The sequence below is a fragment of the Netta rufina genome (assembly GCF_964035555.1).
Source record: "Netta rufina genome assembly, chromosome: 11".
NCBI classification, from domain to species: domain Eukaryota; kingdom Metazoa; phylum Chordata; class Aves; order Anseriformes; family Anatidae; genus Netta; species Netta rufina.
Window position 1 is genome coordinate 6,761,338 of NC_140134.1, and position 17,934 is coordinate 6,779,271.

At 37.7% G+C, this 17,934-nt stretch overlaps 1 protein-coding gene across 2 annotated transcripts in view; it reads right to left on the bottom strand.

Moving 5' to 3' along the window:
* Nucleotides 1–467: 467 nt before the first annotated feature.
* OTUD7A (OTU deubiquitinase 7A) overlaps nt 468–17,934 on the bottom strand; it is a 40,054-nt gene continuing 22,587 nt past the window's right edge. The window contains exons 5-12 of one of the 2 annotated variants that reach the window (XM_084293236.1): nt 15,571–15,672; nt 13,922–14,049; nt 12,538–12,650; nt 10,407–10,534; nt 8,701–8,850; nt 4,171–4,285; nt 3,867–3,951; nt 468–1,914 (exon numbers count right to left, since the gene is read on the bottom strand). In XM_084293236.1, the coding sequence (XP_084149362.1) occupies nt 484–1,914; nt 3,867–3,951; nt 4,171–4,285; nt 8,701–8,850; nt 10,407–10,534; nt 12,538–12,650; nt 13,922–14,049; nt 15,571–15,672 (2,252 nt within the window). In that variant the 3' untranslated portion in view covers nt 468–483. Of the gene's footprint in view, nt 1,918–3,866; nt 3,952–4,170; nt 4,286–8,700; nt 8,851–10,406; nt 10,535–12,537; nt 12,651–13,921; nt 14,050–15,570; nt 15,673–17,934 lie in introns of both variants that reach the window. The other variant, XM_084293235.1, reaches the window with a different exon arrangement.

Sequence of the window (17,934 nt, forward strand, 5' to 3'; positions counted from 1 at the left end):
CTGAAGGAAAAAAAAAAAAAAAAAGCTATTAAAAATTTAACTTTTACTGAGAAAAAAAAATACTCTCATAATCACTATAGAATTTCAAATGTTTACAAGGCAGATACTACCCTACTGCAACACCACATCTCCAGTATTATGACTTTCCCCTATCATACTACTACCTGAGTGATGTCAGTGTAAATTCAGGCACCATTAGTAAATTTTTGACCAAACATATACACAGCACTGACAAAGAAGTAAACAACCCTTCAGCTTACCATTATATGTAAAAAAGACACTGACAAAATGGAAAATAATATATATATTTTTTATGATAAATTAATCCTATTATTTCCTCATTGCCCCGGAAAAGCGAAAAGCTAGACACTAATTTACTCATCAATCCTTTATTCTTTTTGTAAGGATTCCTTTTACTGCAATTCAACACTGTTTACTTTGTAAGTAAGAAAATGATAAAACTAAATAGTCACAGAAGAATCCTCAATGCCTGTGTCCCTTGCTTTCTCTCTCCCTGCGCTTCAACTCTTCTTTGTAGCAGTATGAACAGTAATTTTCAGTCTCAGGACGACCATAAAAGGAACAGTTATCCTTCTTACAGCGGTTCTGCTGGATGGGATATATTGGGCAAACTGTGCTTCTGCCTTGGTTTTTATCATTGTTCAACCAGGTCTGAGGAGCATCCTCATCAGCATATTCTAAGCAGTCTCTAATATCGCCGGTATTGAATCCATTTGTGTATGTCTGAGACTTGTGTTCAGTAGGCATGGCATAGCTCAGCGATTCCACTGTGTTCACCGTACGGATTCCAGATATCCGGGCTGGGCTGTAGCTCTGAGAAGACAGGGATCTGTTCTGCTGGGGGTACGTGGCACAGGTTTTTAAGGTGCCGACAACTGGCTTGTAGGTATCATCTTGGAAGCTCGATGGCTTGGAGTTGACATCATGCAGATGGATGACACTTTGCCTTTGAACAGGTGGTGTATGGCTATAGTGGGCAGAGACTGGGATGGGGCCGCTTCTCTTAGCACCGTTACTAGGTGAAGAAAATGACCCAGGCGTGGGACTAGTGCGATCTTTAAATTTTAAAACCAGTTGAGTTGTATGGCTTTGAGGCAAGACAGGTGATGCCCTATCCTGAGGAGATGCTTCTAACTTCTCTTTTGAATACACTTCTGGCTCCAGTTTCTTGGTAGAGGACCCATTCAGTGCAGCCTTCTTCTCAGCATCCTTTCTTTTCTGTTCCTGCTCTGCATTGAAACGCTCCTGTGCGCTGGTCAGGTAATAACCTATCATCTCCTCGTGGAACTGATGCCTATGGCTGGTCAAAAGAAGGCCAGCAAAAATAAACTTCCGTTCACCCTGCATGGCAGCTCTCAAAATATTGAGGCTGAGTTTCACATCAGTGCTGTACTTCCATGGGTCAGACTGCTTGTCGGAGAAAGATTTAGTGTTCATCTTCTCAATGGGTGAGTTGCTAGCTCTGTCAGTAGGAGATGGAGTGGTCTTTTCAGATGGAGAAGTGCTTGCAGACTGTCCAGATTCCTCTTTGCTCCCTTTTCGAGACTTAGACTTCTTCTCTTTGACTTTCTCTACGGTGTCACCATTTTTCCCATTTCCTGAATTTGCCCTGCTCATTTTACCATGCACCAGGCCTCCGAGACCACCCATATTCTTTTTCAGTTTAATTCCCAGGCTTTTACTGAGGCTTCCTATTTTATTGGCAACTGAATCCGTCCTGTTTTTGTCTTTATCTTTCCTCTGTTTGTCCTTTTCTTTTTCTTTACTGTTTTTGCCATTATTGCCGTTGGAATTACTACAGATGGAATCTCGGTCCGAGTCCATTGAGTCAGCCAGAGACTGAACATCTTCCCCAGCTGAAGCTGTAGGGGATTCTGGTTGAGCCAAAGGGGCCTGCTATGGAAAATTAACTATAATTAGGTACAGCAAAATCAGTTTCATATAAGGAGTCCATGCAAAAAAGACAAATCTAATATAGACTTTGACATTGATTTTAAAAGCCTACTTTTTAATTTACACACTGACATTTTAGACTTGTTTCTTCACTTATTTGGCTGTGCTATCTATCTTGCTTGATCCTACAATCCTGGCTCATTTCAAGCACATTTGTAGAGTAGAGGTCAGTCAGCCAGACGTTCTGTGAAAATCAGTGTCTGAATAACAGAGAGAGGCAAGTTAGTGCTCCTGTCCAGGGGTCTGCAGCTCAGCTTCCCTGGTTGCGTTGACTAGCTGAGCGGCTGGCCAGTGTATAGAGCTCAGCCACTGCACTGGAAGCATCCTCAATGCTTGCTGCCTCTCAGCCAGGCGGGAGACAGCCTAGAAAGAAACTGCTACCACTGATGGGAAGGAAGCGAGGTTCTGCTGAAAGCTGTGAGGGGGATGCAGCACACAAACTGCAGTAATATTTCAAAATTCAAAACTGTCTGCAGTAATATTTCAAAATTCACAATGTTCACAAAACAACTTACATAAATTAATGTTCAGGTTCCTGTGCATGAAAACTGAAGTTACAATGCCTCAGAGCTAAAACAACTTGCCTAACATGTTAAATATTAAACTTAAGCAAATGGACTGAAGAATACAATGACATATCTATTTGTTCTTTATCTATTTGTTCTTACTGGAAATACAATGCAGGTAAAACTGATGTAAGGAGCATGAGTTCCAAGTTACGTTTTAGGTAAGGTGATAAAGCATCTTCTTGAAAATGCAGTTACAAGGATCCTAAGAACTTTAAAATTTGGCTGCATTTATTTAGTCCTGCAAAATTTAGTCTTGCATTCAAACATCATGAAGGTATAATCTGCTGAAGTTAAGTTCAAAACATGCATACAAAACATAATGAAGTAGAATAGCTCTGGAGATGTATTTATTTCCACTACAGAAATGCGTACCTCTTGTCCCCAGGTGCTTAGATGTTGTTTCTCTAGAATCCCTGAGCACCTCGTCAACCAGCTGGGAGCAGAGCTGTCACTTGGCAAAGGTGGAAATGAATGCTGAAGTGACTTGCCCATGCTCACATGGCAAATCCAAAGCAGGGAGAGGCAACCCCAGTCCCACAGGTTTCAGGTTCACAGCTTACAATTACAGGATCATTTTGCTTCTCCTTTCTTTTTCTGATGTGGTGGCTACCACATTAGGGTGAAACTGTAGAAAAATGGATTTTTTTCCCCTCCTGCAGCTTGTTAAATCCTGTCTCCTTTTGTGTTGTGTTCCTCCTTTCAAATACCATCTGTGTAGGCTGTCTAAATCACCTCCATCCTCTCCTAGCAACCTTTTGCCTCTAGACTAACCTCTCAATCTATTCAATGTAATTTGCAGAGAAATTTGCAGCTGACAAGGTGCCAGCTGGGCACAGTTCTAAAGCAGTTTTCTGAAAGAACCAGGCTCCAGTTCAGTGCCAGTCTGCGGCCTTTTGTCAGCCACTCTACACTGGGAGCTGTCCAGGAGTCCAAATCTGTTCTCAAAAACAGAAAAGACGAGGGACTGGTGACATAACAGTGGCACCAGGAGAGCAAGCCAAAGTTCTGAGAAAACTGGTGAGAGAAGGATTGTTTTAAGGTTTTTCTGAACTGAAATAAATAAAAGAAAGATAAAGCTAGAAAATACACTTCAGAACAGAAATACGAGTTGCAAAAACGTACAAGTAACTGTTTTAAAAACAAAAACCTAGAAAAGCTGCAAGCCAGATGGCAGTGACAGCGTGCCACAAGTGACTTGTCTCTGCTGCTAGGACACTAGGTGGTTCTAGGCAGCTGGCCAGTCCATGCAGCCTACTCCGCACAACACCCTACTGTACCTTGTTATCACTGATTTGGTTTAAATTAAGGAAAAGTTTACCTTACCCGTGTCTCAGATGGTATGCGTATCCATGTTACATTCATATAGCTGTGCAGAAGATTAAGCTTTGCCTCGAGAGACAGAATCAAACTAAGGATGAAAACAGAAGGGAACAAACAGTCAAAAACACCCCAAAAGAGAAAGCAATACTTCACAGGGAGAGGCCGCACTGCTCAGCGTAACAGCAGCCTCCCACGCAACCAGAAGATATGAACAAAGCCCTCTCTGTTAGCAGTTCTCTCAATACTTAGATCAGGTATGGCTCAAGACATTTTACTGCTTAATACTGAAGTTACAGAAAGGTCTTACTTGGCCAGTCTGGTGTTATCATTGTCATCTTTTCCCCACTCCCAGTCTTTCCCAGGATCAACCGCAAAGTGCAAAGGCAGTAGCTTGTGTTCAGAGTCAGTCAGGGGGATCACCGCTGAAGTAGAGAAGAAACAAGGATTGGAGGGGAAGGAACAAACAAAAGACTTAGCTGTGAAAAGCACTTACAAATAAGAAGGATAAAGAAAAAGGCCAGAAACCAAATGTGCTGCAGAATTGTCTCATCTGTATTTAGATGCTTGTGTGATAAAGAGGGGAGGGAGGGGGTAATGCACTGATCGCTGCTTGCATGAAGGATAGTCACCAGTGGAGGAGGGGAGACCTCTGGGAGAACAACATTGCCATTTTGTAATGCACAATAAACATTTCCTGGAGACAGAACATCAGAACAGTACAAAGCAATAAAATGTTGAAATATTCCGCCCGTCCTGCCCCTCACACAAACGCTCACACATGGTAATTATTTTGCCTTTTCAGGTTAGTACCGTTTGGTTTTCCACTGTCAAAGAATAAAGATAGCAGCATTATGTGAAAAAGCAAAAAGTAGTTACAGGGCTTTGGGACTCAAACTGTGAATTAGTGTAATTGAAGAGCAAAGATCAGCATATAGATGGGCTAAGAGGTCAGGTTAAGTCTTGTCTTGCGTGCGGTGTTAGGACCATTACCGCTGTTATATCCCAGCATTACTGTCTGGGTGTTTTAGCGCTTCTGTTCTCTTGCCTCTGCTAGAGCTCTCTGCCTTTTGACATATCTTAATGACTCTGCTTTATACTCAGCATGCAGGGACTGCAGGCTGGTTTTACAGAGTGTCTATCATTCATCACCAATAAACTAAGAGAAAAGCACCATCAGCTTTAATTAAAGCCAGCAATTTGCTTCCATTTCATTAGAAAACACACTTAAAGCTGTTGAGGGACTGGGGTGGATCCTCAGCACGATGCAGGTCACTGCTGTTCCTCTGACAACCAATGAAGGAATTTAATTTTCTATACCATAGGCCTTAAGGACTTTGCCTGGGTAGTCATTCCAGTCAAGCCAAGCAGCAAAGAATCAGGGAGAAATCACCCAACAGCACGGCAGTGATTACTGAAAGTTTATTGCACTTACTGGTTATGTGTTGCTTACAGTATTTCCTGCATTTCAGAAAATACATGTTGTCAAAAACAAAGGCACAGTATTTTTGGTTAAGCATTGCTCCTCCCCTAGCAACATGCAGGAAATATAATCTGCATTTTTGATTAGTATGGTGAAGTCAGTATTAGATTCAGGCAGCTTCACAACAACTGCAGAAAATATGCTTATTTTTCATCTTCTCTGCAGGTTGGATAACGAAGCCAAAAACTCTGCAAGTGTCGGGGAAACGTTGCCCCCTACTGTTTATTGTAAGTAATTTCTGAAATATTTTCCCCCTATTAACTAACTGCAAATACAGTATAGAACAGCTGGAGATTCATCAACTACAGCTGCCCACGTTCCTTTAAGATGCGAGCACAGAAGTGAATATTGTAAGGGAATTCAGCTCCAAAGGAAACTTAATGGGAATAACAGAGTCCAACTCTATACAGTGCAAAATACACTGTAAAGCTCGCTGTCGAAGCTCAAGAGCATAAAGGTAGAGCAGGGGTGGGAACTGAATCATTTTTATTAACACTTATTAGTGTAAATTTGAGGGCTTACCCTACTGCATTCAGTGCAGTTTTTGCAGCAAAAGGGGGTGGAATAACTGAGAACACAATTAACTGATGGTGTTTCTAAAGGAAATCGGATATTCTGCCAATTAAGTTAATTATACAGAGAGCAGGTACTGACTGGATTTACCAATGACCTCACGATGCAATATATCTACCACCTAAAGGAAGAAGGCAACTTAGGAAAGCGCTGCATGGTAAGCTTACAGCCTGGCAGGGCCCTTCTGCTAGCACCTGGCCACATGGCTACAACCCAGGAGAGAACCAGAAGAGTGATCCTGGGGCAGGCAGAGGGGGCAAGCTCGGACCTAAGAACTGCCACAGAGTGTATTTGCCTGTTTGAAACAAAAGCCTTAGAAAGTCAATTTGATTTTCTTTTCTGACAGCATAACGCTAATTAGTTTTCATGTAGTTCAATAATTAATAATTTGCAGAAACAAATTTTAAAGGAATCCTTTTTAAAGCTAGCTATTTTGAATAGCTAAATGATGCTAAAAATACACCTTTTAAAATGCTTACTGATAATAAATTTTATTAAAACCTTAATTTCTAAGTACAAAACAAAGCTTAGATGTGATTGCCTATAAAGTGTCACTATTACCTTATTTGCATGCACTATTGTCTTCCTGCAAAAGGTATATTCTAAAGTAATTTTGGAGTTTCAAAATTCTAAAATTTATAATTTTAAAGTCCTAGTGCTAACAGATGGAATACGTCAAAAGTAACAACGATTATTTCCTCCATGTCAGTTTGAAGACACACACCAAGGATTTTCATGCTATTCTTAAGTTTGGTGCATTGCCTTCCATGCTGTGAAGTCACAGGGTTTCCTAGCACTCATTTTCATTGGCATGAAAATGGCATTGTTTCTCTTCTTCATAAAAGAACACTAAGTATTTCTCAAAACCCTATAAAAGCAAAATGCTGATGCAGATGGTGAAGTACTGCTGTTAAAAACCACCGTCAGGACTCTCACGCTTGTTATTGCAACCTGGCAGTGGGGAGCTGTTTCACTGCTGGCTGGCTGACAAAGGGTGGGAGTGTGGGAGGCTCTATGTTCAATGAAGCAGTCTTAGGGGAAGCTAAGAACCAGTCTTTATTTTCCATAATCAAAACTATAAAACACCTGAATAAGCAGCCTGAATATGAATATAAAAGTATTTACAGGTTTTTGATCAGATGTTAAGAGTATAAATATTGTGACCCTAAGTTATGAATGACCGGGTTATCAGAGATGTACTTCCATTTAAGAAGTCATAGCTCTACACTCTCAGCTGCATTCTGGCAGGTCAAAATCTGGCCATGTACTGTGGCACCTGTGCCATCCTATTCTGACCCCCTACTGCTGTGGCTCTCCCTTCCTCTATGCCAGAGCTGCCAAAATCTCTATGTTGGCAAGATACAAGAAATGGGCATTATTAGAGCATCCTTGTGCCAATCTATTTCCTGTCAGAGCATTTGAAGAACAACAGTAATGCTGTGTTAGCTGTTAGCAGTCTCTAACAGCAACAAGCTTTGCAGCTGAAAGCTAAAGCATTCCCTTCATCCCAGATTTAATACCAACTGCTTTGCTGCTCCACAGAATTGAAGCCTGTGTATTCAAGTCCCTGAAGTAAAAATGTGTAAAATCTGATCATACAAAACAAATACATTTTGAATCAACAGACCTCGTAATTAACTGCAATGAACTTATACATAAACAAAGCCAATAGTTGATGTTACTTATGCTGTACTGGATATTCGGGAGCTTTTTCTCTCCCAGCACCTTTCCTTCATGAATATGAGTGCAGGAAAAGCACATAAAAATTTCTAACCACAAGAAGAATATTTAAAAGTATTTACAATATTTACTGCTAGTATTTGTGGGAGAAATCAAATACGTGACCTTGTTATCAAAGATCTTATTGTGTATCATTAACAGGAATATGTGGCTTGTAATACTGGATGTACCGCTGAATGCACTGAGCAGTAGCCTTCTTCACTGTCTTTTGTCAATCGCATCACTTAGAAGATGCCACAATAGCAAAAGGTTACTAAAACAGAGTGTTATAGTATAATTACTGTTTAATTTATAGTATAATTACTATAAGTATATTACTATAATTACTATTATGCTAATAATTTATATGTAGTTTTCCTAAGGTGTACCTAGCTAAAAGAACTCCTACTGCTGATAAAGATTATTATGGTATACAAGCTTGAGAAAAATAATTTAACATGTAATTGAAGAACACAAAAAAGGTAAGCACTATGATGCCTCTGAGCAAAGAAGCCCCTGCTTACATCCAACGGTGACAACAGTTTGAGTAAGCACACCTAAGTTAGCCTTAACCTAAATAGCCTGCATGCTAACAACAATAATAATAATAAAAGAAAAGCCATTAGAACGTTAAAGCAATCTGTGAAAGCATAAATAGGCAGTAATTGAAATAACTATAGCATGACCATAATGTTCCACAAACCCTGGCAGAGATGAGTTTTTTCCTTTGTTGTTACTTTTTTAAACAAGGACGTTTCTTATTTTGCACCTACATCAGGCCTTCACTGACAACACCTGACAGCAGCATTCAGTGACCAAACGCTCTGACTAGGAAAGCCATTAATATGGCCCAAATTGACTGTAGGTCTACTTTCTTGTGGACTTCCTTGTAGACAGTGATAGTTCAAGAAGTGAAGAGTTCTTGGCTCCCAGTTTAAACCACTTAGATTTAGACTTCTAATGATGTATCAATAAAATCTGGTAGACATTGCTTCCTGTCTGATAGACAAATACACTTACAGGTTGACGAAAGTACTTTGTGCATTGTGTTCAATACAAGCATACCTTGTTCTCTCTGTTGATCTTTTTGTTCCATGGAAACAAGAGCAGAGAAATGTGCCTGATCGTAGGCTAGAACAAGGGGTGAGCAATGACATCGGTTAGGTAGAACTTCAAGTGGCAAATAAATTCCTCCAAATGGTATAGGTGCAAATGCTGCAAAGAAAAATTAGATTATTATTATTATTTTAAACTATGTCAAAGAACAAACACTTAGTTTAATTGTATTGTGTAACAGTTGTAACAGTTGTGCTACATCATTTTCAGAGCTCCAGGAGAACAGCAGAGAAGTGGAGAAATCAATTTGGGAAATGGTCATAACAACGGGTATATTTCCAGACAGTTTTATCATGAAAATTTACTAAGAACAATAATGAAACCATTCTGCCTTCACATATGTTTTCTTTAATGCAATTGTTCACTAGGAAAGACATTATGGTCTTTTAACAAAATCTTAATGATTCTTAAGTGTTTGCTGCATTTCTAAGGGCAGCAAACTCCTTTGAAAGATTCCACACTTTGTTTTATATAATTATGGGAAGAAACAGCACATTTGGGCAAAAAAAGTCTCTCAACATGCCTGTTTCTAACCAATTATTTTTCCTTTTGCTGTGAAAATACGAACCCATATTGCTGAAGTATTTCCAAAGTGAATTTTTTTTTTTTAAAGAAAAAATAGATGCAAACAACACACTGCTTTTTGTAAAGACTTTTTCTTTGAACAGGTCTGCTGTGTTCAAGCTTTGGGATGGTGAATAGTATTGTCTTTTAAGTAGTAATCTACATTTTAGTGAGCCTCCAAATTTGATGAGGTTATTAGTCTTTTGGAAAACCTATACTTTATACATACAAGAGTTAAACTGGGATAATTTGATCACCTGGTCCATGAGGCCAGCAATGAGAAGAACATTGGGATTATTGTGACAATCAGATTGTGTCAAGTAGAAAAAACTGAGCGAGTGGAGAAAACTGGGATAAGAAAAATTATGAGAAAGTTAAGTAATAGTGATTGACTCTGTTACAGCAGATAGCAATCATACAACCATTACTTGTAGTTCAAAAGTCGAAGGAATCTGGGATTACTCAGCATTTTTCCATACAAGTAAATTTCTGTAAACTGTGTTTCTCATTCCCTTTTACTTAGGCAACATACTATCATCAATTAGTTCATGGTAAAAAGTGAAAGAGATCATTGCTGCTCTGCTCAGACAGCTGACCAAGTGGTTCCACATATGAATCTAACATGTGAATGCTCACATGTGTAAACTGAATAAAACATTCTGAAATATTTGAATGAGAGGGTGGCAAAGTTAGTTAAAAAAAAAAAAAAAAGATATACACATTCAAAATTCAAATTTTCCATATCAAATTAGATTAATTTATGCAGTTTTATGTGGAACCAAAATAACACAGCAAAATTAGAACCTTGTTAGCCTAGCCCAGTAAGAAATGTATTGTGTTCCGTAATTCCTTGGTTATTATGTTAATAGGAAGTAACTAGGATAAATGGATTTTCTGTGAGACTTATATAATTACCTTGCATTTTCTACTTTGATCTAACAGGTCAAATATTTTGCTCTTTCAGAAAAAGGCAGCAGCTACCACATAAATACTCAGATATGTTACATCTAGGTCCTTTATTGTGTGTGAAAGCTTATGACTACTTCAATTTACATAGGTGTATAAAGTTACAATGAAAAAAAAAATCTTACCTTCTCCCCCCGAGTCTCGTAACATTGTGTCTGCTACTACAACAATAGGTCTTCTTAAAATATGGGCTAAGACAAAAACGTGGAACTCTTCTAAGCTCTCATATACTGGATCTTCTGAGTTATCAACTCTGGAAGACACAGAATTGAAACGTTAGTGAACCAACACACTGGAAAAGCTATTTCCTCTGCCTTGTCATTTATATTCCTACTCTTCTGAAGCACACATTCCAATTATTGAAACAGGTAACAGAAGAAATTGGAAAAGAAAAATATATTTTTGGAAATATAATAATAGCAACAGAAATAATGTTTTCACTTGCAGACTCCATACTAGTTTAGTAGTCATCAGAATTCATTATCTTCTGATATTGTTTGGTAGCCCAGCAGGAATAATAATTAAAAAAAAAAAAAAAGGTAATTCTTAAGCAAACTCCTGGTGTAAAGCTATATCCACCACAAAAAAAAAAAAAAAAAAAAAAAAAAAAAAAAAAAACATCATTTCTTGTGACACCCTTGGCAGAGAGACTTTAAAATGGAAAAATAAGTGTGTTTCTAATTCTTCTAAACAAAATACAGGTGTGTTACCTTGGCAATGTAAGAAATACTGATGTCAACCTGAGTAGGAAGAATGTAACTTAGAAAGTTGTGAGCAGAACTTTTTTCTTTTATATTATTAGCAAAATATAGTTTGTTTGTTTTTAAGATGGGGAAGGTTTCCTGTCTAAATAGCTGGTGATTCATTTTGCTGTCAGCCTTCCCAATGGGATGAATTACACTTACCTTTAGACATCTGAAATGAAAAGTCTAAGCACTTCACCTTGAATACCTCTATAAATAATTTAAGAGGGTAAGCACATCTGGAAGTAGAATCGTTCCTTCCACCTAAGCACTTGCCCGAAGATGAGATGAAAATTTTCATTTTTCTTTACAGATTACAGAAGTAATCTAGATCAGTATGTAGGGAAGTGAGACAAGGCCAAGTGTTTTCACCACTGGCACTTTGTATTTCAGAAAACTCACTGAAAGAATCAATACAGGTATCTTATATGGCAGGACTGTAGGGCATGAAAGTAAAACAGTAAGACAGCACTACAGAGAACCCCTAATTTTTTCTTTAAGTTCACCTTCTAACGGGTCTGATCCAACTACTGCTGAAATTAATGAGTCTTTCCATTCTCTTCATCTAGCTCGCACAGATACAGAGTACTTCAGAAAGTAGAGAGGTAATATTTCATTTGCAGATTAAAATAAATAGCTTACTCAGTAGTATTACAAGGGTCTAAACAGTATTAATACTCAAGCAGCTTCACAGCGATCAAGTAATTTAAAACAAAGAGAAAAAAAGTGCTATTCTTGGAAGGAATTAAAAAATTGTCGTAAAATCTAATGAGAACAATTTGAGCACTTGAAAAGTCTTCCACCTTTGTTGCTTTTCTTTTCAAAGTTTTTACATATGGCGAAGTTTTTACATGGCATAATAATGGAAATGCCTTTCCAAACCTAGTTCTCCAAGATAAGGGTATTAACTGGTAATATTTTTTAACTGACAATATAGTGTTTTGTGTCCAAACCAGCATAAATAGTCCTAAATTTCCAAGGTAGCCAAAAGGAATAGTTACCTGCTAAAAGAATTTGATAAAGTACACAGTATTTAAGAAAAAAAAGACTGAGCAATCCCAATTCTATCTGAAGCATTCTACTTCCTCTATAAAAACATAATGCATCCTAACATTTAACCTTTAGCTTTAATACCAAAAATACTTGCTTTTCTTTCTGTAATTTTCAGGGTTAAGAGCATGTTGAAAGTAGAAGTGTGAGGAGTTACTTGGTAACTTGTCCCTGAGAAAGATCTCTCTAAAGATTTTCCATGTTTGAACCACAAAGCAAAAGAAGGACTTCTGGATGCAAATTACCCTCACATTAGCATGGCAACTATATGAGAAAATATATGAGAAAACTGAATCAAATTGCAAAAAATTCTAATGGAAGGTTTCAATAATGGCATTCTACCATGCCAAAAAAGCCCCAACCAGTTGAAAACGTGGTTTGATGCTCCTATAAGCATTGTTCATTTGTACTTTTCTCCTACTGTGAAGAAAAACGAAAAGATTTTGTCATACTCCAAACTTACCCACCACCAGTGCCTCCATTTTTGCTGAAATGTGTGCGAGGCTCACTTGATGCCAGCTTAAGCAGTTCATTCCACTCCCGTTCCCATTCTTCTTCTGTATACACTAAACCTGACTATGGGAGAGAACGAACACCATTTTACTGTTATGCTGGTACAAAGTCTAAGCAGAATTCCATAGTGGCATTTGCAACCAACTTTTTCAAGCTTTATACAGGTTACAACTTATTATCTTGGGCCATTAATTGTTCAACAATTCTATTCAGGCAGAAAGAACATTAACTTACTAAAAAATATCTAAGACACCAACTGTATACTGGATTACTTTTCAAGATGTGGATCTGATCCAGCTAACACGCTGCTGGTGATCCACTATTTGAGATGCGGTTACTTGTACCCATGTGAATTCTTTGCGACCACAGTTAGCATGCTTTACTGCCCATTTCGGGAGCCTTGCTTTCTTCTCCAATACAGGGCACTGCTAGGAAAGCTCTCCTTGGCAGACCAAGAAGTGCTTCTGTGCCCTTTGCTTTCACGTAGCCTGAAGTAGCTGAATCAATGACAGCTCAGCTCTATTCTCAGTGACAGCTGCCCACAACAAGCAGGTTACAAACAAGTCACAAACAACCTGGGAGGGTTGTGGAGAGCCAGTGCTGCTGTATTCAGAGATGCCTTTATTCATATTTCCACAGAATGTATTAATTATTTTGTATAAGCTTCACTGAAAACAGATGGTGGTCCTCCTCTCTGCTTTCCAGAGAGCAAAGCAGCCCAGTAGCTCTCCATTAACATCGCATATAAGAAGAGAACAAATGCATAACAACTTTAACCTTAAAAAAAACCTTAACCAAATAGCAGTTCCCAAAAAATACATGGTGAAGTACAGCTTTTAATCAACAGTTAAGCCAAATCTACAGATGATTTTAATGTTATTTTATATATATATATATACACACACACACACACACACACACACACACACACACACACAAAATGGTTCGTCACAGCTCTAAGAATGCTAGCTCATCACTCTGGGGAAATCTTTCTTAAATGAAGTTTACTTTTTCTTTCTTTCGCAGATTCACCCACTCATTATATAAAGCTTATGATAGCTAATTTATACATTGTATTTTACAGACTAAAATTTTCTACAGGTTCCAAACACGTCCTAGACCTTTGTAGGAACAAAACAGTTCATATTTATGCCCACAAACCTACAAACACATTTGCATTCTGATGCTCAAATTCTAAGTACAAATACATCTCTCTTCCCCCATGCAAAATAGAAATGCAAGGAATTTGATGGCAACTGAAACTTTCACACCAAATTTCTTTTGTTTGTTTTATAGTAAGTGATGTTAACAAGTTTGATTTCGACAGTACAGACCTCCTTATTTTGCTGGGTCTGTTGCCATCTCCATCTTCTTTTCAGTGCTTCCCTTTCAGCTCCACTTCTCATCATAGTGTAGAGTGCTTTCCGTAAAACAAGGTCCCGGTCATGAAATCCCCACATCCCTAAAGCAGCACAAGAAGGCACTCAGTTTTATACAAGCTACAGTGAAATAGCAATGGTAAGTACTAATACAATGAATATTGCCCTGTACGCAAAAGCAGCAGAGATTATACATTATTCAAAATTCTCCTTAGCAAATCATTCATTACTTTTAAAGTTTCCTTAACAAACCAGTCATTATAGATAATACAAGGAACAATAAGAGAAAATTCTAACAAAGTTTAAGCTTTGCTTAAGGAATGACCAAGAATTTGACTTGTTTCAGTATATGCTTACATGCAACTTAAACTTTGCTGCAAGGAATGGAATATTCAACACACGGGTCTGTTCTAGCTGTAGTTGCCCACAGAGCTTGCAGACACAAGAATGCTAATGACAACTGCAGGCACTTTTGTGCATCTCAGATGATGATCGTGACACCCTCGAGCATCCACTCTTACACAGCATGATGGCAAATTTCCTTTGGCTTCAACATCCAAATAACGAGGCAAACACTCTAGATGATTGGAAGTCTAAAAATACAACTGGCCACAGACTTTCAGTCTTGTTTTAAGATAGTTCACGTATCTTCACATAATTGAGAGTAGTAACCTTGACTAAATAGCAGAGCTCTCACCAACATAGACAGTCATGTTTCAATTACCGTATTATCAGCTGCTGGCATTGAATATGCTTATTTCAGACCTTGCAAGTCAAAACACTCCTAACATTTGCTGTAAATAGTATGCAATTCCTCCTAGCTAAAAAATGGAGTAGGCAAAGATAAAAGGATCCCTGGAAACAACAATAGCTATTTTCCTACTACTACTTTCGAAAAGATCAGTCTCTTCAAATGATCAAAAACCCAGTGTTTTTGAAAAAGTCACCTTTTGGAGTTCTGCTGGCACAAGGTTTTAGCAACAAAAAACGTTTCCTCATAATAGATGATATGGAAGGCACATCAAAGGCTCTTGGCTTCATAGGTTTTTATTTATTTGATAAAATTTGAAGAAAGGCTTCAAAGATCTTGTATTAATATTTAATTAATCAACCGGAAATTATTTTTAATTCATTTCAAACTGTTTTTCACAGAGTTAAGATCTCCAAGGAATTAACAGGGATAACTAGATATTGCATCCTTGAAGATAGCAAAACAACAGTTTAACAAAGTCAGAGGAGAACAAATACAATTCCTTGCTCACAAGGAGGACAACCCTGCTTAAGCACCTGGATTTTTCTGTTTCAGTGGTGTTAGGTTGGGCTACGTAAGGAAAATGCACATCACTGGTGTTTATGATAACATGTTTTTGATGATGTTCTAATTATACTTCTGATACTACCTCACAAAATGTATACCTCTATCCCTCAAGCATGCCTACAACAAACAGTTCTGTAAGCAAAATTTGAAAATTTGAAATTTTGCTCAAAAACCAAGCTATTAATTAAAGTCTTTGCATTCCATTTGTTTCAGAGTTTTTGCTAGGGATATAAAAAAGTGGTAAATATTTTATGGCAAGAGGTTCCATGTGCAGACTTTCCCTTACCTAAAGAGGCAGCATGCAAGAGGCAGTTCCCATCACCTGTTGTCGCCAAGGGAAGAAGACGTTTACAGCTTGTACACACTGTGGACCACCAATTTAATCGCCCTGAAAAGAACGCATCTGTTAAAATGGTGTAGTGGGTACTAACCCAGGACGCGCACAGGCATACGGTGATGGTGTAATGTTGAAGGTTAACCATGAACAGCCTTTCTGCCAAGTAAAATTAAATCTAATGTTAGAAGTACAAACGGAAAGATTAGAAATAAGAAGCACCTAAACCATAACTATTATTTAAATGTACTTGAAATAAGAAGAGAAACCTTTAATTAATTTGTATCTTCTGTTCCCATATGCTGCATTCACGGGTGGACTTCTAAGTTCACTGCCTAAATACCCTTATTTCCCAGAAGTAATGAACATTGGCATCCTATATATAGGCTGTATTGCTGTAATAACATCTCAGAAGACAAAACTAGTATGTATGCGCTAATCAAAAAAAACATTGCTGTTAGGTAAGTGTATTAAGTAGATTGTTTCAGTCAGGTGAATTGTTCAAACAGATGATTCTCCTCCTTATTTGTCATAGAGTAAATCATGATTAGGCCTACAATCAACAGCTGCACATTACCAGAAAATTAAAATGAAACCAAATCCATAACTCAGTGTTTAGGAGAGCATGTAGCTTTACCCTTTGAGAACATTTAGAGAACCCCTTATGGATCATTGCTGTATGTAGCAAGCTTCACAGATTATAAAATATTGCAAAACAGACTGACTGAGGTCAGATATTTGATGTATCTAGATGAAGCAAATCAAGCCATGGAGAATATCAATGTCAAAGCCAAAACTAGAAGTCCATCATTCTTGGCACACAGATTGCCATATGGTAGTTTACTGGGGTATTAAAGTCTGGGTGAAACGTTCATGTGAATGTTTTTAACATAAAGAGAATGTGACTAATTATATGGCAACTTTGGGGATAAGGAGGAACAGATGATTAACAATGATTAGCATAGCTGGTATACTTCATAAGACTTTTGGAAAGGCTATAGGAAAGGCTATAGGTAATGTGCAATTGATACAATGAATAATGCAATAGGCAGCCCATGGTGACTCAATTTCTTTGCTAATACTCTTTGCAGACTTGTGCCTCCCCAATTCCTTTCCTCACAAGATGAGGATAGATATATTTGTACAGTAAGTCTTGCTTTTGAGGTTAAACCCCCAAAATAGAAATTGTAAGTACAAAGAAATAAGAAAAGTTTCCTCTGTTAATGTATTTTCATTACAAAATTATACTGAGGGTTATTTGTTACAGGAGGTTAATACACATTCTGAAAAAAAAAAAAAAAAAAAAAGCCTAATGATATTTTAATATGTGATTTTAAAGTACTCATTCTGACTACTAAACAAGATCTATGTCATTAAATTTCAATTAGTCAGTATAGGTTGATGGTTACTACACCATAAAGGTAAAAATGCATAGCAAATCAGTAAATAAGCACATTTGATAATCCTCATATGATTTTGGCAGCTAGTTTCTAAATGCCTGGCATCTCAGACTAGGCTTATTAAATTCTAAATTAAATATGCCTTAAAGAAGCTTAATTTAAAGTGCTATTGGACAGCCTTTGGGGAAGATAAATCTTAAATAACAAGTTTTTAGCAACTTCTGTGTCTGCGGGCTGTGCAATAACAACTTACCACCTGTTTCTTGCAGAATGCTTTGGTGATATATTCAGTATTAAGTTAAACCAAGGTGCTGCTTAAAGTATTGTTACAAGACCTAAAACAGACAGACCCGAGGAGTTAGAGGAGTAATAAGTGGCATTGCTTTGGAGATTAACTAGCAGCTATTGGCAATAAATGATACAGCCTCATGTTTATACATGATTTTAATAGCTGAGGAGATTTCTATAAAAGTTTTCTGATTTCAAGCAGATGACGCAAAACAAATTTGCGGGCTTGTTTAATATCAAGAATCTGATGGCTGGCTAAAAAAACACCAGAAATACATTGGATTATAGAAAAGGTGGTGCATTTTCATTTTTTCAAATCTAGTGGTCATAGTAGATACCTTTAGGGAAACAACAGGAATGTGGAGCTTAAATCAAAACTGGAAACAGTGGTGCCTCAGGCTTATTTCTCAATGCTCTGGTAAGACAGTATCAATAGGCAATTTCTCACTCTCCCTCCCTTGTTGGTCTCCTACTTGATTTTGCTTCTTACTTGTTCACAAAAGCTATTTAATCTTAAAAAACACAGTTTCAAGAAACATCTCTTGTTTTACAGTAAAAACGCCATGAGAATTAATACAGCCACATTCTATAGCACATGAAGATTTGATCTTAATTGTACTGCAAGATT